Genomic DNA, 25,865 nt, shown 5'->3' with positions numbered 1-25,865 from the left:
TATAGAGTTTAGTCTTGCGCTATGCCAAGTTCACCAATTCTTCAGACTACCCTCGTAGAATTTTATGTACATTAAGAATTCATGAAGATATTAAAAAGCAGCGCTTCAAAAATTGTGTAGCATATTTTTAAGGGCAGCCGCGCAACAAGTTCATAAAGAATGTTTTCAACTGAAAAATAAAATATAAAATGAAAGCAAAAAAGAAAAAAAAAAGCCAGCAAGCAGCTTCAATTTCTTGTTGATATATACACAATTAGTTATATCTCTATATATGTATCTGTGTATATATGTTTATTAATATATGTACAGGCATTTCCCAGGCATTTGCACTATGCACTCTTCCTCACTCACCTCGTCGCTGCTCGGCTCTGTGAATGGCCTGCTGCTGATGCGATTGCTGCATCAACGCATGATGGCTATGTGGCAGCGGTAGCTGCTGCTGCTGCTGTTGTTGGATTGGCTGCTGCTGCATTTGCTGCTGTTGCTGCTGCTGCTGCTGCTGCTGCTGTGGTTGCTGTTGGTGGTGTTCGCGTTCTCTTAATTGAGGTGGCTGTTGTTGCTGCTGCAGATGCAACTGCTGCGGCGGCGGCTGCTGCTGCTGCTGCTGCTGCTGCTGTGGCTGCTGGTGATGGTGCTGCATGCTTGGTGTGCCTGTTATGGGCAGCTGGTGGTCCCTGTCGCTTGTCGTTGATGCCGCCTCAACGGTCGCTGTTGGCGCTGGCGCTGGCGGTGCAAATGTGCTGGTGCTGCTGGTGGCCACCACACGGTGCGTCTGCTGTGGATGAAGTGGTCGATGCAGCTGATGATCCCGATGCTCCATATCCATCATCGAGTCGGGCATCAAGCCGCGCTCACAAAACGACGCCAGTGCGACGGTTGTGCGAGGCGTCTAGTGCGTCGGGCGTAACGGGCAGGCAGCGGAACAGTCAACTATTTGGCTACACCAGCCAATTGCATGACCACAGCGAGTGAGATGGAGAGAGAAGGAGAAGAGTACACGCACTTCCACTTTTCCACTTTTCTTTCGCGGCTCACACACTTAAACAAATTGAATTGTATGTATACACATACACACACTCACTCACTCACTCACTCATACACGCACACGCGCTCACACACTACTCTGGGCTAGTTTCCTAGCTAGCACTCCTTGGCCATCCAGGCTGCGTTCTCATATATATATATATGCATATATATAGTTTTATCTCCGACTTCTGCTGCTTCTTCAACTTGGGCTGTTGCCGCTGCCTCGCTCAGAATCCAACTGAAAGTGTGCTGGCAGCGCGCATCCTTTTTATCCAGGAGCAGAGCTTTGCGTGAGAGTGCAAAAACTTTGTTATCAACAGAGCAGCAGCAGCAGCAGCAGCAGTAGCAGCGCCAGCGGCAGCAGATGAGCATAGTCCGCAGCAGCTGAGCAGCCGTTGAGGAGAGGCAGAGCAAGAGCTGGCTGCCGTTGTTAGGGTAGCGCCATTTCTCATGGCAAATGATCAAAGAGCTTTTATTTTTTTTATTTTTTATTTTCCTTTTGCTGCGTTGCAGCAGTTGCAATGGCAACAGCAGCCACCGCAGCAGCAGCAGCAGTAAGAGCATTAGCAGTAGCAGCCCCTTCCAGCTTTTACCTTTTCCAGCTTGCACTGACCTTGCGCATTGTGCGACACGTTAACATTTTGTTGCCTGGCCTGAACTTCAGGAATAAAGCTTACCTCGCAAGCTTTCGAGTAGGGGAAATGAGTTGAAGAGAAAGTGGAAGTCAGAAACTGAGAGAGAGAGAGAGAGACTGAGAGAGAGTCAGAGTTGTTGGTGAGTATTTAGCACAGAGTGTGCTAAAAATTCCTGTGGCTGGGGCTCGACTCGACTCGAATCGAATCGCAGCCGATGTCCGTTTCGTGTGCAGGTGACAAAAATGTATTTATGACACTTGCCGGGACTGTTGCTGCTACTGCTGCTGGTGGTGTTGCTGGTGTTGCTGTTTCTGATTTTCATTGTATTGGCCGCCTGTCAAATACTTGAGCGTCGCTTTTCAATTTGCCCAAAGCCCCATTTTGTATTTGTTTACTGGCACGAAACGATATGAGTGCCTGCACCCCACGTTTATGCGTCTTTCAATTGGAGCGAAAATTCTGTCTGCTGTGGCTGTAGTAGAGGTAGGGCATGGTTAGGATAGGTTAGGCTAGGCTAGGCTAGGGTAGGGTCGGGTAGTCTAGGGGGACAGACATTCATTCTAATGAACCAGCTCGAACGCTTGTCGAATGCCGTCGCACATTTGGGTCACCAGGCATTGGAGGCTTTACTTTTGAGTCGTCAATTACCATTTACGCTTCATTAAATGCCACGCGCATTCGTTGACTACTGCCTGCTGCCCGCTGCCCGCTGCCTGCTGCCCGCTGCCTGCTGCCTGCTGCCTTCCTGCCAGCATGCAATAGGGCCAAGTAGCGGGACCCCGAGCTTTCCCTCCGCCCAGCAGCGCGCAGCAGCCCCCGTCGAGCGATGTGTTAAATGTGGCACTACAGTGCGTATGAGTGCTGTTATGTGTGACATTTATGCATACACAATGCCACACTCGACACGCCACTCCACAGACCCTCTTCACTTCCACTCCAAGAGCGCGCAGTTAATTAATCTTTACCATTTGATTAATGAGCGAATTGATTTAGGCATCACGTGGCGCGTGTCGCTCACAAATCAACAAATACAGCAATATCAACAACAACAACATGCCGTGTTAGTCTAGCCATTTTTTTGTTGTGATCTAGGCGCTGTGCTGCTCTCAAGCACTTAAGCCGTATCGACAAGAAGCACGCTCCAGCGCATTCGATTTAAGCTTGTTATTTTATAGACAAACCTATAAAGGAAAACAGGCGCCAAGCGCTTTGCATATCAGAGAAAACATTTGAAGTTTACAGCCAAACCGCCATCAAATCAAAATCGTAAGCAACAAAAAAAGAAACAAAAGCGAAAACCATAAACTGATTTGCTCAGCTCAAAAAACGAGAGTTGAAGGCTGATGGCGAATGCCAAACGTCGTAAGGCAGCTGCTGCTTGTTAACCGAAAACGGAAACGGAACCAGAAAACCGGACGATGACAATGAGCTGAGGATGACAGAGCCAGCAAAGCAAAGCGCTTGAGAGGTGCTAGAAAGCAAAGCATAAACGAAAAGGAATGCAAAAGAGAATGAGAAGAAAACTATTATCGTGGGAATGTTGAATATGGAATACCCTAGACAATTTTGATTGCATAGCAAAGCAGAGCAGAGATGTTTAGAGAAAGTCATTATATCAGAGATGTTTATGTAAATATCTATATAATCTTTAAATAACATTTAATATATATTTTTAGTGAAACCTAATCTATTTGTAAATGAGTTTGTGCAATAAAAGACATTTAAAAGGTCAAAAGCTTTGTTAGTTTACTATATTTACAAACACTGTCTAAAAATGCAAGTATTTATCTAATGGACTCTTAAATATCTCCTGTTATGCCTCAAATATTTCGTGACATAATTACAGAACCCTTTTCTGAGGCACCTATTTAGAGCAGCTGGCTAAAAAAAAAAAGGACACAAAAAAAGAAAGAGAACAGAAACATTCTCAGTTGAGCAGAGCAAAAATATAATGTGGCTGAAAATGTGAGCCCAAAACCGGATGACGGTTCACATAGGGCCAGGACATTCGAACCGCATGTCCTGCGACGCGCTGCCTCAGTGTGCGAAAATTAGCCAGGCAAATATGTCGCACTTACGCTGCTAGCGGAAGACGGCCAAAATGCCTGCCAGAGATACCAAAAACGGACACGCACACACACACACACACAGCAACAGACACAATGTCCGGGCACAGCAATTGCCTAGGCTAAAAGTGGGCGGTTTGGGCTCTCTTGGCTAGGCTTGGCCTGGTCTGTGCCTCGCAATTGTTGACGTTTGCGCTTTTTGCTGCTGGGTCTTTGCGTTGTGCCATGTGACACAAATGCGTCGAATTATTGTCATATGAGGTCACTGTCCCTGTCTCGTCACACGCAGTGAAAGTTATACCCAGTTACACACACACACACACGTAGCCTCCATAAACACACACAGCCTCAGTTAGTCTGACACTTTGGCGTTTTTGTTTGTTTGTGCTGTAGGTCTATTATGTAGCTGGAAGTCAAGCAAATGTTCGCTTGAACATTGCCACAACAGCTACGGCAGCAACAACTCGACTAGCAACTTGTGGGCGCTTGTAGCACATTTTGTGGTACATACACTTACACGCACACACACACAGTGAGCAGATAACAGAAATTGCTCATACGCCACATAGTCCCCACTCGAAAACCAACTTTTACAACTGTTGCAGTCATGAATAGTTGACTAGCGACTCACGTAACAAACTTCACATTGAAAATACATATAAAAATGGTTAAGGGGTTGCTGTAAATATGTGACTAACAGATACCCTGGCGGCAGTTGAAGAAATTCATAAATTTTGCATATATAATAATGCTTATTTTTCTTAAGACTATATAAAAATCTACCGAGCAGCATTTCCATTCCTCTTGAAAAAAAAGCAACAGTAATACATAAATAGTTTATTTTAGTATCGTATTCTCAATGTACCCTTTACTGTTACTATTTACAGGGTATATTATCAGTTATTGATAGTTACATATAAGGCAGAAGTCAGACTGCCCAAGCGCCTTCACTTACAATTCTATTAGTTCTTTATCTCTTGGCTGCCTTTTTGGTCCGCCTCTTGCTTGGTCGGTCGCTCGCTCACTCTCATAAAATATGAAAGCGCAGTGAAATTTATTCAGCTCGACCAACATGAAATATGCGCATTCAGTTTATGAAGCTGATTGGCCCCCAGCGAAATGGACGCCGGCGGCCAAAGTCGGATTGAAAGTTAAAGTTAAAGTTGAATCTGAGGTTGAATTTCAGTTTCAGTTTCAGTTTGGGGCCAGCTCACATGGGGCAAGTGCCACTCACACACACACATATACTCACACACACACACCCACACAGATAAGCCCAGCTGCAATCACTGGCTGCTCACTAATTGCGCTGCTCTTAGAGCCGGGCCAGGCATTAATCGTTGTCACGCCCACTGGTCCACGCTGTCCAGCTGCGCATCGAATCAATAATTCATAGCCCTGCACACATTGACGACACGTTTCTTGGCAATAAAATGAAGATGAATAAAAAGGAAAAAAAGAAAAACGAAATGAAAAATGAAAAATGAGAAATGAGGAAAATGCTGCAAATGCTCGACAATAATTTAGCGCGTCTGCCAGGTTCTGCTTCTGGTTTCTGTCCAGGACTTGGTGTTTGGTGCCTCATCGAGCCAATGCCGCAGTCTTTCCATCGACCTGCTGCCTGGGCCTGAACATGAAATGACTTTATCAAAGCGGACTTCGCTGCTCTCCCAGCTACACTCATTCACTGGCATAGTTACATATAGATACAACTGTATACGCACACGCATACATGGACACGCTTATTCACATATACATGTATATGAAATGAATGTCAGGCGCCAACATTGGCAGCAACTGTCGCAAAATTTCCTTTGCACTCATTTTTTTTTTTTTTTTTTAATACTCTTGCCTTGGATATTTTAGTGAAGGCATTGATTGTGTTTCATAAGATAATTAAAGGACTTAAATTATATATTCACAGAAGTTGTAGATATAATTTGTATAGAGAGAAGATATATTAGGTTATTTGAAATTAATATATATACAGTCGAGTCTCGATAATTCGTGCCCCATTAAATCTAAAATCGCGATAAATCGAAAAAGATCTATCCCCATGAAAGAAATTCATTCTCAATAATTCTCGTTTATTTGAATTTCTGTGTAAATCGAAAAAAAAAAAAAAATGAATTTGCCATTTCGAATTGTCTGGACTCTACTGTACTTATTTATAAGAATCAATCAATCAATCATTATAATTATATATATTTTTATGTAACTATTTATTTTTATGTTGAATCACTATGAAAGCGCATTCACTATTCGCCTATCTACAGTTCATTTTTCTACTTGTTTTATTTGTTATTTTGTTGTGAGCTATCTTTGTTTTTTTTTTTTTTTTCTTTTCTTCCGATTATGTCGTGCAGCTCTGTGAGTGTCCTTTGATATTGGGACGAGCCATGAAATATTGTTGTAAGTGTATAAATGTTTGGGTCTGTACATATGTAAGTGTTGTGTGTGTGTGTGTTTGTCTTTTTGTGTGTATAAGGTTACAATGAAAAACTACTGAACAGTCAATTCATTGCTTTAAAACTAAGTAATATGCAAAGTAATGTTAAAGAAATATTTTAAATTGCTTTCATAATTATTTGCATTATCTTAATGAAGTTGTATAATGTGTGTAAGGCCATTAAGTCAGCTTGAGCTGAATGCATGTATTACAACACTGAGAATTCCCAATTCTCTCGGATGATTAGCCCCTGGGCCACAATTAAGACGCACGCCTATTTGAGCTGCGTAGCTGACGTGAGCTTTGGGGTCAGTTAATTGGAGCTGTGCGTTAACGCAGCTTTCAGTTGTGAAGGACACGACAGGCAGGATATGTAAAACAGGCTTGTCCAACGCGAGTAAACAATTGATTTCACATTACAGAAAAATGACAATCCAAGCAGCAAACAGCAGACAGCAGACAGCAGACAGTAGACGACAGCTGCCAAACAGGCAAATGCTGATAACGTGGCCAACTGGAAAATCAATTAAAGCGCAGGCCAACAAGCACAGGGACTCGTTGGTATATGTTGGGGAGTCGTTGTCTATGTGTGGTGTGTGTGTGTGTGTGTGTGTGGGTGACTTAATGCGCGTCACTGCCCAGACTAGTCTGTCGTTTAGCTTGGGGAAGCAAAACTTAATTATCAGCGTCGGATGTGGCGCTGCATGCAACGGAAATGTGTGTTTGCACACATGCCGCTCTCCCTCCGCCATCCTCCCTCCCACTGGCAGCAGCAACAGCACCACTTGACGCCACCAAACACGCCTCGGCAATTTTAAAACATATTTCACTTGAGTGCACTGCCTTTGCCAGTCCAAGTAAAAATGTCCTCGCAGGGCGGTAGGAAAAGAGAAGTGCAGGAAAATGTGAAAAATCGGCCAAAAGGTAAATGGAAGCGGGGTAAATGGCAAATGGAAAATGGAAAATGAGAAATGAGAAATGAAACATCAACTGCGACGAACCATAGTAATTAATTTAAAAAGACCTTCGTTGATTTAATGATGCAAAAAATGCGTATAATTCATTAACAATACGAAATGCGCATTCAATTATTTTAAATGCGCCATTTGTAGCTGCAGTATCATTATATTTAAGTTTCAATGAGACATAAGAAGACCACATCTGATATACGCTTGATGCATATGCATATGGATATATATGAAAATGAAACTTGATAAATAACATTTTATATGTACATACAAAAATATTAATTTAAATAAAATTTACGCTGATATCAGCTATCAGTGAAACAGATTAATTAAATATGTTTCTGTTACATATATTGTATATATTTATCCTGATATCAGCTTCTACTCTACGATAATCTTCATCATTCAACCTCTCTGTCGCCTAATAAATTTTAACTACTTGACATATTTGAGAGCTATTCTACTATGTAACTACTCATACGCAAAATTTGTGCAGCTTATGTACTTCAATTATGTGTACTTCACCTACTTATTTGGCATGCGTTTGCCATACTCATGCCTTGTGATTATGACCCTTGAGATCGCTTAATATCTCCTTTATTAGAGGCAAATAGAGTACAGCTAGACAACAATTGGCCAAATTGGCATTAGGCAAAAAATACAAATTTTCATACAGTTGCCGTAATGAATAGTTGAATCAGCAAATTGTTTGAAATTACACAAAAAATATTTTTACCCTAAACTAGTCTCGTTTGTATATCTATATATCAACTACAATACATATTGTATTCACTGGAGTAGGAAATGGATTTACTCATAAGATATTTTCACCCTAAACTAGTCGCTTTTTTACATATATATACCAACTTTAATACATATTGTATTTACTTGAACAGGCAAGCACAATAGCTGATATATGTTGGTGTAGGATATAGGTTGAACTTAAATAGTTACTACTCATTGCTATTCACTTCTCATGTAATTTGATAAAACTACTCTCTTTAACGCAGGAATTACATGTATGTACTCCAACTTTCCCCCAAAAAGAGCTGGGTTTACTTTTGTTCACTCTAATGCTTGCTCAGCTAACTAAAGTATATGACATACTCAGAGCTTGTTTACTTGTTTACTCTGAGAAAGGTGACGCCCCTACGTAATTAAACAGTACTCACTTCTATTCACACAGAGTGAGGTATATAGTCATAGTCTACTCACACAGTTGTAGGTATATAGTTATGAGAGCCGAGTTAGACCTAAAGTTTATTGGTTACTATCTCTTGCATATGCTCTAATACTCATAGAAGCACGACTCACTACTCACTCTGTGGTATATACTTAAATATTGACTACTTACAGCAGTAAGTGTAGTAACTCTCAGTCTCTGTCAAGCTATAATCTGTCTCTCTTTCACTCTGTCCTAAGTTCTACTACCTCTGTCACGAGTAGCTATAATAGTAATATAACTACTGTATTTACCTTCTACACACAACTCTACTATAACCCATCACTCTTCCACACACTAATGCTCTATCACGCTCCCACACACAACTAGTCTGTTAGGCTCCCACACATAATTACTCTCTCCCACTCATAATAACTTTTTCTCCCTCACACACATAAATAATCTATCTCTCTCCAACTCAGGTAAATAACTAATACGTTCTTTTTATTAATCAATGACTATTCTCTGCTATCTTTTCTCTGTATCTTTCTTTCTCTCTATTTCCCCTCTCGCCTAAGTACAAACACAAACTTCATTCAATTGGAAATCTTCCAAATTTGATTATTCACTTTCTTTCCGCAACTATGTATCAGAGATATGATCTTTACTTCTCTCTAGCTCAAAGCTGAACTCTTGGCTAATTGAGTCGGTTTGCATGCACAGCTTACCTCGACTAAAACCAAAGCCTGTCGTCGACCCAGAGGCCGTTGTATCGAGTGCCACGCGACGTGGCGACGCACTTATCTCGCGCTGGCTGCTGTGATTGCTGTTCAGCTGCATTTTGTTGTTATAGTTGCTCGATATGGTGTTGGCACGTTGGCCGTTGGCGGTGCGCTGGTGCTGGTGCTGGTGCTGAAGCTGGTGGTGTGGCATGAATTGTTGCTGTTGCATAGATCGTGCTGCATGCCGCTGCTGGCCAACTGCCGCTGGCATGCTGGCAGCTGTCGACTGCCACAGACTATCCGTGCGGTCCGATATCTTGAGGCCGTTTCCGATTTCAATCTCAATTTCAATTTCAATTTGCAATTGCAATAGTAATTGCAATTGAATGTGCAGATTTTTGTGGTGCAATCAGTGAACAATTTGTGTGTTTAAACATAGATAAATACGTATGTGCGTATGTATGTATTTCTCCTTATAGAGCCAGTGCTAATTGCCACAAGTTGCCGCAACAGAAAGTTGCTCCGAAAACTTTTCGTTTATTTAAGTTGCGCTTTAAGCAACGCTCGAATGCTTTACAAGCCAAGAACTCTATTAAAAACTTTCAGTGCCCCACACAAACTTTGAGTACGAATGCACTCGCAATTTATTTAAATGAGCACAGCAACAAAGGCAATTCCATAAACACAAATGCAGCCAGAGCTGGGAATTCTAGTTCGGTTTTGTTAATCTGTCGTTGCAGGCAGGGCTCGTGCGGCTCAGTAAATCAGTTATTGCAGCATGAAATGAACGATTTATGGGTCACAATCGTTGCAGTTTATGCAATTAGTTTAATCAATAGCTAAACAAGTCCTCAATTCATTAACTGTTTCAGTTCAATTGAATTGAGAGCATAGAAATCACTGAATAAACTCATTGGCTCATTTGAATAACTCCCTTTAAGCGAGCCTATGCTGTATCATTAAACATAACTCTAATTAAAGCCCACAACAGTTTCGCTTACTCAGAATCGCCTGACTGCTGCGGCTGTTCGTGCTCATGTGCAGGCAAAAACCAGGCAGAAACTAATTTAAACAAAATTAAATTGTAGGCTGCCGAGCGTCGAAGTTTCGTTCACTTTGTTTTCATATGAATATTTTGTTTTTGTTTTTAATTAAATTTTGTACGTTTATATTATTTTATTTTATTTTATTTTATTTATTTTTTTTTAAGTTTATTTAATGCACTTGAAAGCGTTTGCTTTGTTGCCGCTGCAGCGTTCGCCGTGCGCTGACCACCAGCTTTGTTTATAGACGAGTCCCAACTGAACTGAACTCTAGTGTTATTTAATTTATTTATTGCCTACATAGGTAGGGTGCCGAGTAGCCCTCAAATAGCCCCATGCTCAAACATTGCATGTCCTGCTCAGGTTTTGCGTAATGTGCAGTGCGCTCTGTCCGCTCGTTGGTCACGTACAATGGCTGAACGAACGAAGGGTTGGAGGGTGGGACGGCGGGGGGGGGGGGGGGTCTCCTGGTACTTTGATGAACGACCAATTTGCGGAATTGGACAGCTATGGACATGTTAATAGCTCGAATGCATAGAACGTTTCCCTTGCGAAGATTTGGCTGCACGCGCGGCCATACGTTTTGAGCTCAAGGATGCAGGATATGCACTGTCGCAAAAAAGCGGAAGACAGCCTCTCGGTTATGTTAAATGCCAAAAGCAGCTTTTGTGTCTTTCTATCAACCTCGAGCTAGATACGATGTGGTGTACCTATATGCACCTATATATATATGTATATGTATATCTACTCGTTTATCTATACGATACGATAGATGAGAATGGCATAAGCCACATTAACTGAGAGCCGAGCAACTGTAATTGTAAGCGAACCTTGCGGCATGCCGCACCGCCCGCTTCGGCATGCTTCATTATGTTCGACTTGGACTTGGTCACAAAAGTCAAGTAAAAGCCAGGCCAAGTTGCTGGTGGCTGGTGGCAGGTGGCAAGAGGCAAGTAGGCCATTTTGTGCATGTTCTTAGGACACACAGAGCTGAAAGTATTTTGACTTTCAACCGGTTGCTCCCGTGGGCAGGCACAGCAAGTGAAAGTCATGCAAAGACTCTTGACTCTATTTCCCTCTCTCTCGCTTTCTCTCCCTTTCCTAGTCTCTCTTACTCTCCCTGACTGTCTTCGTCTCTCCTCCGTTGTTGGCATTTACATGCTTGCATAAGCCTGAATATTTCATAATACGCCACTGCAATCCACCTCTGTATACATTTGAGAGCCCGCTGTCGACTCGTTATCGTTGTGCCTGCTCAAAAATTGAATTGTAAATATTTAAGTAGCAGCGTTTTTATTTTATTCTTTAGCAGGCGTTGAGTGAACTTGAGAAACTTAGTGTAAATAACAAGGTATTTATTTAAGTGGCACCTGAGCATACAATTGTTAAAGTTAAATTGCTTATAGACCCATTTCAATATTAAAGTAGACTGCGTAGACATCCGCCTAAGACATTATTGAGATAATAAAAGAGGTAGGGAAAAAGAGAGAGAGAAAGAGAGAGACGGAGATGGAGATGGAGATGGAGATAGTAAGGAGGGTGAATACAGATAGACAAAGAAATGGAAAGAGATACAAATATAGTGCATGAGAGACAGAGATAATGCAATAGAGGGCAAAGATAACGAGACGAAGAAAGAGAGACAGAGCGAGAAGAGGAAGAGAAAGATAAGGAGAGAACGAGAGAAAGAGAGAGAGAGGGAGAGAGAAAACAATAACGAGAGAGATAGATAAATATAACGAAAGAGAGACAATACAGATATAGTGAATGACAAAGATAGAGAGTTGATGAGGGAGAGAGAGAGAGAGAGAGAGAGAGAGAGCGAGATAGAGATACAGAAAGCGAGAGAGAAAGGTAGCCAGAGAGACAGAGCGAGGCAAAGATATTGTATAAAGAGAGACAGAGAAAGAGAGGGAGACAGAGAGAACCAGCGATAGACAATTAGAGACTGAGAAATATAGACTTTTTGATTTTATTAATTATTTGTTTCAATAATATTTATTTATTTTAAATAACACATTGAAATGTAAAAATTAGCATTCAAGAGTTCTCATTTCGAACTATAATGAATGCAGTATAATGAATTAATATTTATTGCCATTAAACATAATTTAATTTATTTAAAATTCAATAAAAACCCACACATTAAAACAGAGAAACCTTTTTATAAACCATTGAAAGAAAGACAAATGTAGAAATGTAAATACCAACAGATTGTCCGCAGCTCCATTACATTAAGGATAACGAGCAAAAAATGCTCGTGCAATTAGAATAAATTACTTTAATTAGTTGTTTGTGCTGTGGCCATTTACCGGACAGCTGAACAACCGGACAGCCGGACTGTCTGTCTGCCAGCCGGCAAAGGCTACGTGCCACCACCTGAATCACCTGAGTTTCCATTTTATTTGTCCATTTCTGCTGAATGCATTTGCCAATAAACTGCGCAGTCTTTATTGGCACAATCTTATTGGATATGGCGCTGTCCAGTGTTGACCTATGCTTGCCATGGCAACAAGTTGCACGTTAACGTGGACGGCACAGTCGATACACAGCTACAGCTACAGCTATAGACACTACTATGACTGTGCAGCTCTGTGTAATATACGTCAGTCTAGGAGTAATTACGTATACGCCCTGTTGCACCGAGGCGCCACTTGTGCCCATTTTGGTGCTCAACAACGACGCCTTTTGTGCGTCAAATTAACAACTTCCGCATGAGGCCACATGCCACTTGCACCCAAATGCGTCATTCTCTATGCTTTGCTCCATTGTGTTCAGACGGAGACAGATACAGACAAACGGACAGACGAACGGACAGACGGCCGGTTGGAAGAGCAGACACAGATAGTGGCGCAGGCCACTTTGGCCATATTGTCAACGCTTGGCCAGCTGCCAGCTGAAGACGTTGACTAACACTGGCAGAGCCTATTATTGCGCTTTAATGGCAGCTAAAATGGCAGCAGCTTAGCAAACTGAACTCAACGCGGCTCGACTCTGGACGGCAGACTGCAGTCTGCCTCTGAAATAGGACATTAATTAATAAGGGCTTTTAAGCCGGCATTTAAAACAAGCCGCGCATTAATCAAAGCAAAATCTTTTCAGCTAAAAAGTTTTACAAGAAGGCAAAACATCTAAGAGAATATATTAAAAATATTTAAATACATACAAGTTTATTTTAAACTTATTTTTATAAATCTAAATGCCAACTAAAGCATAAGAGAATATTTTAAATATTTTTATTTATATTTAGACTATGTGTAGATACTTAAATGCCATTTAAATGCTTTTTGGATTCGCATACTTTTTACATTTTGAATGCCATTCAAATACCTCTTGCATTGAGCAATTGCAATTGCTTCAATGGTTTCTTCCCTCAGAGTTCACTTTCGTAACACTTCAAAATTTCTACAAATTCCATCTATATCTAAATCGCAACTTTCGAGCAGCCAAAAGTTGTGAACAATTTGTGTGCCTGAAGCCTGCTTCAAATTTAAAGCATTTGCCAAGTGAGAGCCACTGCCAACAAAGAGCCGAAATGAACGACTAGAACATACCACATAAATAGTAGAAGAAATGAAAAAAAAAATAAAAAAAATGACTAAAATGTGATATTATATATCTTTATATATTGATAATTTAAAGACTAAATTTGATAGCCAAAACATATTTTCAAGATTGAGATAACTCTGCAAATTTATAAGAAAATATTTTGTTAAGAAACTCTGAATAGTTTTCCGGTTTTTTCTCCAGCAATAATAAATTCATTCTTCTTTCTCTCGCCTTTTTCCACACACATCCATTTTCATATATTATTTTAGCACTTACTTCTTGTCTAGCCTTTAACAAGTTTTTATTGCTGGGTATTAGGCAAAATCAAATATAATAAAATATTCGAATCTAAGCATGACATAAAAGATAAAAAATGACTGTCGTTTATCTGGGAAATTCATAAGCGACTGCCCAGCCAGACCAGATATTTGCTGGCACATCTCGAGAATGAGAGAGAGAGAGAGAGAAAGAGAGAGAGAGTGAGACAGAGGGAGAGTGGGAAAGCTAAACGGAAGACTAAGTGAAAAAGCCGACGAAAAGTTTTGCAGCTAAATGCAAGTGGGTATATAGTATTATACAGTGTGTGCTTGATTGTTTTTTTTTTTTTCAATTTTTTTTTTTTTTTTTTTTTTCATTTTGTATTTGAGGCTTAGCCGCTTTTCTTAAGTTTTGCCAAGGCTCTGCCCCCTTGAGTCAGTCGGTGCATTGAACTAGACGCTGTGCTGTGCCATCTAGCCGTTCCTTCTTGGTGCTCGATTGGTTGGCAGCCAACGCCACGGGCCGAGCCTTGGCTGCGCTTTGTGTTTGTCTTTGCGGCCGCAGTTGACAGAGTAAAGAAAAGCGAGAGATAGATAGAGTGAGAGAGGGTGGGCGAGGGGTTAGCGGGTCAACAAAGTGGAACGTGGAACGAGCGCCGTGGAACGTCTCACAATTTTAATTTCTTTTATTTTGGCCATCTGTTTGTTGGCCTGTGTTTTGTTTAGCCTGCAATTTATTTGTTTTACTTTTGGTTTCGTTGCGTTCGCTGCGAAATGAGTGGACAAGAGTATCAGCTGCCAACTGCCAGCTGCCAGCTGCTAGAATCCAACTTGATGCTAAATTAGAGACCTAAATAGTCGAACGGATGGGGCATTGGGGGCATTGAGAGCTGAGGCAAGGGCGAGGCCCAAAGGACAGGCTTTAATTACCTAATGATGAAAAATGCTCGAACATTCTGTTGTGCATTGTCAGCTTTGTGATACCCTGGCATAAACTTGTCAACAGAGTTGATTGGTTACTCAGGGAAAGAGGAAAAAGAGAAATGAGCATGACAGGTGAACAAAGAGAAACAGAAATGAAATATTAATTGAGAGAGACCGAGAAAAAAATGAATACAAACATGATGGGCGAGAAGGAGAGGGATTGAGGGTGGGATAGTAAGAATGGGCAGAAGGATTCAAGAATTATGAGTATGAGAGAATCTCTCTAGAGATTGAGAGACAGAGCTAGAGAGAGAGAGATAGGCATATTGAGATAAAGAGAGAGAGAGAGAGAGAGAGAGAGAGAGAGAGAAAGAGACAGAGAGACATTTATAGGTAGATAGAAAGAGATAGAGTTAGATGGAAAGAGTTAGAAAAATACACATAGAGGATAGAGAGAATAGCAAGACAGAGAGAGAAAGGGAGAGATACGCAAAGTGAGGGGAGCAGAAGATTCAGCGAGAGATGAACAATTTAAAGTCAGGGGATCAAGCCTCTTTCCGCTAAAGGAACAATAAGAGATATGGGAATATAAAGATAACGCAAAAGTAAATCAACCCACATATACATATATATACGATATACAGGGTATCTCCAGGCTATGCTTGACTCAATTTCATTGCTTGTCTTCGCTGTTATTTGCAGGTCACACTGGTCATTAAAGTCGAGTGCAGATGATGGTTTATGTGTGTTCTGTTATTACGAGCAACTGGAAAGCGTCAAATGAAGATGTCGCTTGTCCGCCTCTGTGTGTGGACAGACTTATCATGATATAGTCATTGCTTCGGCCTAGGACCAAGGAAGATACACACAGCAAGAAAGAGAGAGAGAAAGAGAGAGAGAGAGAGAGAGAGAGAGAGACTCAACCCAGCTGAAACTAACATCAAGTATACGCCTCAGAGCACAGTTAAGCAAGCAAACTCTCTGCGCTCGCTCGGCCGCAAGACGCAACTTTATGGTTGCAAAGCACTTAGCAAATGTTAGCCTAATGTGTTGTACACACACACACACACACACACATACACACATCCTCTCTCATACACATACATACACAACGTTTGCACAGAGAACATGATTTAGTTATGTAAATGCACTTTGTAACTTGGATTTGGGCTAAACTAATTCAATTGCAAATCAAAAACGCAATAGGAAATCAAATGAATATTGCAAATTCATTGAATATTTATACTTACAGTCGGCGAATACATGCACACACACACATGTACTCATTGTGTAATTTACGAAATTAAATGCAAAATATTTATAGTACTTAAATTTAAATTAGTTTTTAGGACTCACCAAGTCTACGTACTACAGATGAGCGAGAGAGTTGTGAGAGAGAAGCGGTTGGTTTTTTGTTTTTTTTTTTTAATTTTTATTTTGGTTAGTTGGTTAGTTGTTATTTTTAGTTGGTTGATGATGCGTTTTTGTTATTTGTTTGTTATGCAAATTTGTACAGAGAGCGTTTTCCAAATTCGGCGAATTTGTTGGGCAAGCAACATGAAATGTTTACGTTTGAAGTTAGTTGAAATTATTTATTTATATTGCATATATATTGTATATATATATATATATCTATTTGTAATGCAATATTAGAAAACTAAAACTAAGTCTCTAATGCATGCAGGCGGTGCATGCTAGGCATGTGTGAGAGGGCACGAGGGGAAGGGAATGAGCGAGGGGCAGGGAGGAGCATGTGTACTACGTCTAAGCGAAATGTGAAATGCTATTTATTTGCCGACTGCTGCGACTGCGGAATTAAACTATGTCAACTGCAAAGCCAGTAGGTCAGGGATAGTTAAATACTCCCATGCAAAGAAGCCAAAATGCAGCGCAGCGCAGCAGCCGCAGCTGAAGCAGTTACCTTTTCTATATATATGTTGGCTCTTTGGGGGGTGTTGGGTTTGCCTTTTTTTTTTTTTTTTTTTGGTGAGGTTGGCTGTTTTACGTTTTTCTTGAACGGTACGGGGTTCGGGTTTTCTACACACAACATACACATGACCATACATACACATATATATACACATATATATATTTTGTATTAAAATATATATTTGTATATATATTTATATGTATATATAAATACATTGAGAACTGACACACTTACTTTTCATGATGCGATTTCGGTATTCATCGTCGCGCTGCATGGTAACGCTGCCGCCACCGTTGGAGACCATCGAGCTCACTTGTTCCATGGGCACAATATCCTGAAAGTGATCATAGAAGAACTTGTATAAGTTGACAGTCGAGATGTGCTGAGCAGTTGCTACTGTTTTCTTAATTATATGTGCTCGTATTTGCTTGTATTAATTACTCCGTATTTCATTACGAGACTCCCATTTATATTTCCTTTACACTTCCAAAATACCACAACACAAATATACCCTGTTCATAACTTTTCGCTGGGTACAATAATAACTTTGATATATCTTTTCGCAAAACATATATGAGTTTTCATTTGAAAAACTTTTGGCTGCTGTGCACAAATTTGTCCGAGTTTGTTACGAAGTTGAGCACTGTCCGCTGCCACTGGCAAGTTGTGGAAACTTAATTAGCAGCGTGTACGGCAGCCAAATTGCATTTATCCAGAAAACATGGACACACCTCGATGTGGATGGCATGTCAGACGGTCTGTAAATTTCGTATTTTATGGCTGCACTTTTTGTTTTGAATACTCTCGCAAAAAGGCATTGAGAATTGTTGATGTGGAATGCGTGTTAGCCTTTATGGGAGATATATGTATGCATGTATATAAAAAGTTAATAAACTTATTTCAATGTGACTGAGCGCAGCCATGGGGATTGAATTCACTCTGAACTTGTACAGGGAATTTAGAGTTTATAGCTCTGCGTCTACAGCTATCGTATATTGAAGAGAACGAACTTTTTTTTTTTTTTTTTAATTTTTTTGTGTAGCTCTGAAAGGCATTTTAAATAAGGAAGCTTTTATTTTTAAAAATCTTGCAAATTTACTAGCAAAACTTTAATGCAATATTTTTTTATTATTGTTAAATGAAAAAATCGAATACTTTTAATAATAATATATATATATTTTTTTTTATTGATTAAATTTGAACTCATTTTTCAAAACTACCAAAATATTATTTATTTTTATTTATTTATTTTATTTCTTAATATATAAGAAAAAAATTGTTTCATTATTATTATTTTGTTATTTATTTATTATTTATTATTTGTTATTTATTATTTATTATTTATTATTTATTATTTATTATTTATTATTTATTATTTATTATTTATTATTTATTATTTATTATTTATTATTTATTATTTAATATTTATTATTTATTATTTATTATTTATTATTTATTATTTATTATTTATTATTTATTATTTATTATTTATTATTTATTATTTTTTATTTATTATTTATTATTTATTTATTTAATTAATTAATTTATTTTCAAAGATTCTGATTGATTTTATTTCATAAGCATCTGCATCAAAGCAAGAGATAAATGAAATTTATGAATATTGCAAATCAAAATATGTGATTTGATTTCTGATTTGCAATATCAACTAACTCCCGTTCAAATCGATTCACCAGCTAATACCATATAAACAATTGACACATATGTGACAGCCAGGCATTAAGCCCTGGCTCATCTGCTCTATATGCGCTGCCGTCACAAAAGGATATTTAATCTTCGGTAAAGATTTGCTCTACTGTGGTTTACTTTTTCTTTGATTGTACACTTTATGAATCCAGTTGTTCAGCCCACACATTCACTCAGCGCTTCATGCTGTTCGCTGCGGTTGTTTCACCCAAAAAATATGAAGTAGATAAATTGTTTTTTTTTTCCCCTTTTTTTTTTTGTCTTTGTTCCCTTTGCACTTTTCATATTGTGCCAACAAAAGCATTTGCCGTATGCGGTTTTTAAATGCTGGCACTACCGCACGTCAACCATCCCCACCCCCCTCCCGCCGTCACCCACGTCCACGCTTTTGGCTTCGGCTTTGCAGTGCCTGCAGCAGCGTAAACATCAGGAGCAGCTGCTGCTGTCGTTGCTGCGCTTACCCGTCGAGCTGTGATATTTTTCAATGTTTATTGTTTGCATTCAGTTGCCACATTTTCGCCCTCAACCATCCCGATGTCCCGCTCTCTCGCTCCCTCTATCCCTATCTCTCTCTTTCTCCCTCTCTCTCCCGCAGCCTGTTTGCCCCCACTCATTGGGGGGCATTGAGTAAAATGGATTATTTTCTGTGCGCTCGTCGACATTTATTAATGAAATTTGCAGTGAGCCGAATTGGCCATTGTCCTGCTGGATTAGTTCTGTAATAAACGCATTTTACCCAGCTGAACGTTGAGCCAATGTGGGAATTAGCAGATAAAATATTTTGTGTGAAGAAGACATTCGGGCTGAGCTCAACCAAACGAGCCAACGGGTCAGCAGACACGAAATGTGAATAAAACCAGCTACAGTCTCTATGTATTTTGCGGCAAATGATTGATTCTGTGCTGATAAACTGTTGATATATTTGCAGTTCACTCTGGCTCGACTCTCATTTCATTGAGCATTGCGCATTCGTGAGATAGAGGAGGGAAAGTAATATGCTTTTAGCTGATGGTTTGGCAGTGCTTACATATATGTGAGCTTCGATTGGCAAAATCAAGTGTGATATGTGAACTTCTCTATCAATTTGCATTCACCAGAAAATCTTGTGCCTGGAGAAACTACATAAGAGACTGGGAACTATGATTGAAGTTAAAACTCTAGTAATTTTTATGGAACTCTTACATATTGTATATTTGAGCTTTCGCTAAATAGAGATATTATGTATTTGATCAGGGATCTCACATCTTCGATTACAATTTATGCAATGGATTTTCACAATTCTAATCAATTGCCAGAGACAATTTCAAATGGCAAAACAAAACAGTTTATGGACTGTTAATTTCAATATATTTATTGAAATTCAATCTTTGCCCATCGATCAACTTCAGCTGCACTTAAAAGTATAAATACAAATATGAATTGATTGATGTGACTTAATTTCAATTGCTTAAATGGAAGAGAGAGAGGTAGCTTCAATGCAGCAGAAAGCTAAATAAAACCAGCGTAAGCAAATGAACTTCTTCCCACTAATATATCTATCTACACTGATTTCCAACAATTACATAGTACAAATACTCAACTATCCAAAACACTCTCAATTTTCTCTTTATTTGCCATTCATGAATCATATTCATGCGTTGTCTCCATAATGAAGCAATAAAATTGCAAATTTCTATAAATTTTGCAATTCAATGGCGAATGCCGCAAATGCCGAAAGCCAAAGCAAATAGCATAAATAAATGCAAAACATGCAGACAGTAAATAGCCAAATGCTTTTCGCTCATAAATCAAAGGCCAACAATGCGCAGCAGCGAAACACAAATCGAATGATTTATTTTTGATTACTTCTCTCTCTTTTTCTCTATTTTTATTTTGTGTCTGGCCACTGGGCTATCGCCTTCATCTTTCAGCTGGAACACGCCGAATTGACAATAACTTTCAGTTTAATCTGTCGCAGCGGCAGCAGGAGCGAGCGTGAGGCAATGCGGGCTGTCAAAATGAGCATCACGTATACGCCATGTAAAATGCGCAATTCAATTTTGATCTAAACACGCATTATGCAGCATATTACACATACGCAACGTGCTCAGAAAAGAGAGCGAGAGAGGGAGTGTGTGTATAAGAAGCCGAATTGAAGAGGCATGCTTTGCCTCTTAACGCCTGCCTAACATATTAACAACTTTTGCATATTGAAAATGTTTTTTTGGCTGCTCAGAATGTGACAAAGTTCTCAACGACCATTTGCCTGCCTCAGTGCCATGCGAGCTGTCACAGTTTCTGGCTGCATGCCAACTGCCATGAAGTACACTACATCCACATGTGTGAGCGAGTCTATGTGTGTCTGAGTGTGTGTCTCATACAGGTAGCTGTAGACGAGGCTTCAATTAAAATGTCCACACAAATTGCTTTTCTGTTTGCATATAAACAGAGCAGCAACAGAGCATAGCTAGCACAGCCAGTCGCTGATGGCTGCCAACAAATCTATGTATACCTTTGCCACCTGTAATGCTGATGGTGGTGATGATGATAATGATGGTGATGATAATGATGATGCTGATGTGGCTGATGTTCAATAAATTTGCGAATTTATGTGGCCTAATCAGCAAAACTTGAGCAGAATTTATAGCGCTACATTTGAGTTTCAATTAGCCCAGAAATGGCAAATGGCTACACGGCAAAAAAAAATGCGAGTGAATGCTACTAGGTCTATAAATTAAGTCTATAATAATCAGGTTGTATTTGAAAATTATATATATTTTCTACAAACTCAATACCTATTTTATAATAATTAATTATTTAAAGTATTTTCAGTACGACGACTAGTAAAAAAAAAAAAAATAATAATAAATTAATAAATAATAAATAATAATAAAGTTAATAGCATAAGCCATACTTCTCATGTAGTCAGCATAATAAATGAACAAATTCATAAATAATTTATTTGTCATATGTTGGTAGCTTAAATACGCATTTATAGCCTCATTGTTGCACAGTGTACAAGCTCATTAAATTAATTTACATAGCTTGCACTATTTGTTGTAGTATTTGTAGAGACACGTGTACTAAGTCTGAGCAGACATATTAGATTTTAGCCTTGAAAGTCTACTTAGTGCAAGGAAGTTAAGCACTAGGAATTCATATTCCATATACCCTATAACAATCAATATTCACATTAATTATTCACAGCATTTCTCTCAGTGCTTGGGCACTTGTTAGCCAAGCTCTGAGCTATGCCATATGTTCAGTTTAACTTTGTGAAGTCAGTTAGTAAAATGTTTTTAAAGTTTTAATTTAGTTTTGGGTAGGAGACCTAACGGCTGCTATTCGATTGTTTGTTTTTTCTCTGGATGGTTGGGGCAGCTACTTTGTAATGTAAATTAACGGTTAAATTGTGTAAATTGCGACTGTGGCGAGCGCAACGAGCGCAGCTGACAGAGCCGAGCGGAAGGGAAGGCACAGAAAAGGTGGGGCCAGATGCCGGGTTGTTAGTCGCCCCACACAGCTGTAAGCCAAACAAAGGCTCACACGGCACACACATACACACATACATACATATATACTCAGATATATATACGCACACATTATGTTTGGATTAGTGCGAGTGAAAGTTTATAGCTTGTTGTATTGAATAATTAACTTTTATTGATCGCGATTGCACACACACACACACATACACACAAAGGCCACACACACATAGCGCTAGTAGATGCGCCTCACAAGTTTATTAGTTTGCAGGCATTGTTTGCACGCCAGTTAGCTGGGCATAAAAGGCTTGTGAATGGCCATTGTTAAAAAGCATTCCCTGATTAAGTATATACAGACATATATACACACACATATATATATATAAACCCATATATACACACACATATGCACATACTTATATCTTGTTGATTTAGTTGTCTGCGGCTAATAAAGTTAACGTGCGCGCTAAACTGTTTGTTGGCCCTGACTTGCTGTAGTTTTAGGCCCTCTCATGCCTCGGGTCGCAAGTGCGCTAATTAGCTTTTAAGCTGTCGGCTGTTGTCCTAACTCTCAGCGGCTTTCGCCTTTGGCATGCTTAGATATCGACGGGCAGATTGTAAGATTTGGCTATGAGTGACATGAACTACTTTGGGGATTTGTCCTTATGGCATCTGATGCAAATAATCAATAGAGTTTAATTAGTTTTTGATTAGTTTGCGAAGCGTTTAACCAGGTTCGATAAACAACGAACTGATTGAGTAGAGTATGTATAAATAAATACAATTAGTAGTGCGATGGAGCAAAATACGTTGAAAGCAATTTGAGGGAAATATTAAGGAATTTAACTGGGTTCGAAATGTGATGAACTGATTGATTAGAATATATGTATATATAAATGTATAAAAGTAGCTTGCTCAAGGCAAGAGCGACTGAGTATGAAAATTATTACGTTTAACAGTTATTTGTGAGATTTGTTTTTGATATATCAGGTGATATATCTATCCATTAACTAAGGAAATAATGGAAACTACTAAAAATGAAAAAAAAAAAAAAAAAACTATTTAACATTTCTATAATTATATATTATGGTCTACATATATTTTCTTGTCTAATAGTTCTTATCTAAAGTTTGTTGTAAATTAAATATTTGGTATAACGGCTGAGCACATTGTAAAATATTTTACTAAAATATATAAAATATATATTAAGATCTTTGTTTTAAATATTTCTGCTCTTATTAAGGTATGCAGAAAGGTTAGCCAAGCTGACTGTATAAGCGCACAACTATAATCTCAGCTTTCATCTGTCTCTGTCTATGTCTAAATAAAGAGTTCTTATAGTAATTTCATATACATACTATAAATAATCCTAAAAATGGCTATTAAAGTGCAACAAGAGTAAATAATAGAGCTAAAAGTTTAAACTTGGCTGCAAGTAAATCTCTGTCTATGGAATTTCAGCTTGAAGCAATGACTGTAATGAACTTTAAACTTTGTATTTCGAGCTGTTGAGCTCGAAGCAAAATCCTTTGCTTACCGCAAATTGATTATAAACTCAAAGCACTGATGCAATGTCGATAGCAAACAAAGGCACTGTTGAAACTAGCTGAAGGTCTGTGCTGCGTCATGCTCATTCATGAGTTGATTTTGCTTAAGCATATGGAGAGGTAAGCTTAAAAAGGTGCATTTCCTTATGTTCCACTCTAGCTTCTTTGTGCTAGTCAAGGAAAATGAACTGAGCTCAGGTAAACCAGGAAAAGTTTGAGCTACAATTGCGAATTAGTTTCTTAAGCCTGTGCTGATGTAAGCTTTCCGCTGCTGGCTGAGCCGAGCGAGCACAGCGAATGCCAACTCGAGCGTGGCTCAGCAAAAGTTGCCAAATATTTGACTAAAACTTGCATTAAAAGTGCGCCGCGAAAGCCGTAAAGCAAATGCTGCTGCTGCAAACTGATTAAATATCCGGCCTACATTCGCCTCGAAGCGCGTTTATGTGAGTTCTTGTTAGAGGGAAATGTAATTTGAAGAACAAAACAAACAGCGCGAAGCGACGGCTTAAGCTGGGCCAGGATAATGGGGACGATAGGACGACAGGACGACAGCACGACAGGATGTCGAGCAGGTGGCTGTGCGAAACAAAAGCCGCTCCAGTTTAGCTATTTGCTATTTGCCTCAGTGGCACAGCTGGATACGCGCGACAGGAGTGACTATTGTGCCTCGCCTGGCATGGCAATGCGATTACCCGCAGCGAAATGGTTGCAGCATATGCTGAAATGTAGAAGGGAAGAAGCAGCAGCCAGATAGATGAAGCCGCATTCGCCACTTACCTCGTAACGTGTGTCGATTTCTGGCAATTTCTCGAGAAATTCTTCAACCATCTTTTGTTGCACGTGCGAGCAGCAAATCAGTTAAGCACACACACACAGATGCACACACACATAGGTGTGTGTGAAGGTCGAAAGTGTTAGGTATATTAATTCGTAATTAAAGCTGAAACACCTGTTGTGATTTTTGTCCTCTATTGCGCTATTTGCACTTGATCAAAATTCGTCGGTTTCTGTTTTTATTCAATTTGCACTCTTTGTTATTGTTTTGTCTTCGCCTCTGATTGTCTTTGCCAGGTTTGTTGTAATTTTTGTGTCTGTTATTTTTTCGTTTTTTGGTCACTTGGCACTTGATTTCAGGCGCTATTTTTAGCTCACGCACACATACACACACACAGATACATATGTGTATATTGAGAGAGACGTGTGAAGATAGCGTCTTATGAACAAGTACGTTCTTTCGATATGCTGTGTGTGCGAGAGATTTTGTTGATGATGATGATGGCAACCAAACGCTGCCCGTTCACCGTTCAGCACTAACAACAAACTGCAGAAAAACAAAACATTTTATAGCCAGGCCGAGGCGACGTGCCGCACGAAGCGACCAGCCCGAGCATCAGCTTGTACTAAAATGCCACAACAGCAACAACAACAACAGCGGCAAAGATGACAAAATTGAGCAAAACTGGCCAAACAGAAGTTCGACAGCTGCCGACGAGCACACAGCAGCCGAGATAAGAGAAGCAGCAACAGCAGCAGCAGCAGCAACAGCAGCAGGAGCAGAAGCTGCGGCCGCAACATTTTGTAGCATACTTCTGAGCGCCGGCGCGCTTCTCGCAGGGGCAACGACTCCTGCGCTGCTACGGCTGCTACTGCTGCTACTGGAATGTGTACAAGCCATTCGAACTTCACAACTTGACACACATTTCAAGCTTCAATAGCGAGCTTTTCGCGTAAACAGCATCCACGCAACGTTTTCCGAGTAGAGTTTGTGCCATGTGGAACGTAATTGTTGCTGCAGCTGAAGTTTGTGTTGCCTGACTGCACTTGTAAATAATTTGCAGCTAACGAAGGCGGCGACAACATACTTCAAGCATTTGCTGTTGTTCTGTGCCACTTGCTTTGTCTTGCTTTGTTTAAGCCCCAGAAACAGCTGAAACAAATACGCAGCAGCAAGAACAACACTAAAAGTAAATCTCAATTGGCTTACCGAACCCATTTTGCTGGCAACTAGTCGACGAAAACAAACAATCCAACGGCAGCAATTCAACAAGCCTTGTCCTGTTTCTGATGTCCACACGCGCTGACCAGTGAGCGCACACTGAACCACGCTGGACATGCAACAATTTGCGGCAAGTAGACAGACATTGTCATTAGCGCTGTGAAAAGGCCAAAGGACGTCACACTCTAACAATTGTGGGCGTGTGGGGCCTATCACAGTCATATAGACGAGGGAGCAAAAAAACTAAAAGCAAACCTTTGGCGCATGCACTCCAAATCGTGGGCTTAAAATAAATATACATGCGGTCAATGTTAAGGTTCGAGTGTTTGTTCAACGTGGCGTATTGAAAAGATAAGCTGATATTTTTCGCATGTCCTTGAGTGCAGCTGTTTCGATTTCAAGCGCTGTTTTAATAATTCACAA

General features: G+C 39.8%; 1 protein-coding gene across 8 annotated transcripts in view; it reads right to left on the bottom strand.

Moving 5' to 3' along the window:
* Nucleotides 1-25,585, bottom strand: part of LOC108612227 (band 7 protein AGAP004871) — a 41,826-nt gene extending 16,241 nt beyond the window's left edge. For 2 of the 8 annotated variants that reach the window (XM_089467984.1, XM_089467987.1), the window contains exons 1-3: nucleotides 25,431-25,585; nucleotides 16,966-17,065; nucleotides 16,158-16,169 (exon numbers count right to left, since the gene is read on the bottom strand). In XM_089467984.1, coding sequence (XP_089324110.1) covers nucleotides 16,158-16,169; nucleotides 16,966-17,065; nucleotides 25,431-25,559 — 241 coding nt within the window. In that variant the 5' untranslated portion in view covers nucleotides 25,560-25,585. The other 6 variants (XM_089467985.1, XM_089467988.1, XM_089467981.1 and 3 more) reach the window with 4 other exon arrangements.
* Between the last annotated feature and the right edge of the window lie 280 nt (nucleotides 25,586-25,865).

The sequence above is a fragment of the Drosophila arizonae genome, chromosome 4 (assembly GCF_054131065.1).
Source record: "Drosophila arizonae isolate 15081-1271.41 chromosome 4, UAZ_ARI_1.0, whole genome shotgun sequence".
NCBI classification, from domain to species: domain Eukaryota; kingdom Metazoa; phylum Arthropoda; class Insecta; order Diptera; family Drosophilidae; genus Drosophila; species Drosophila arizonae.
Note: the sequence above shows the minus strand (reverse complement) of the source record. Positions and strands in the feature narration are given on the sequence as shown.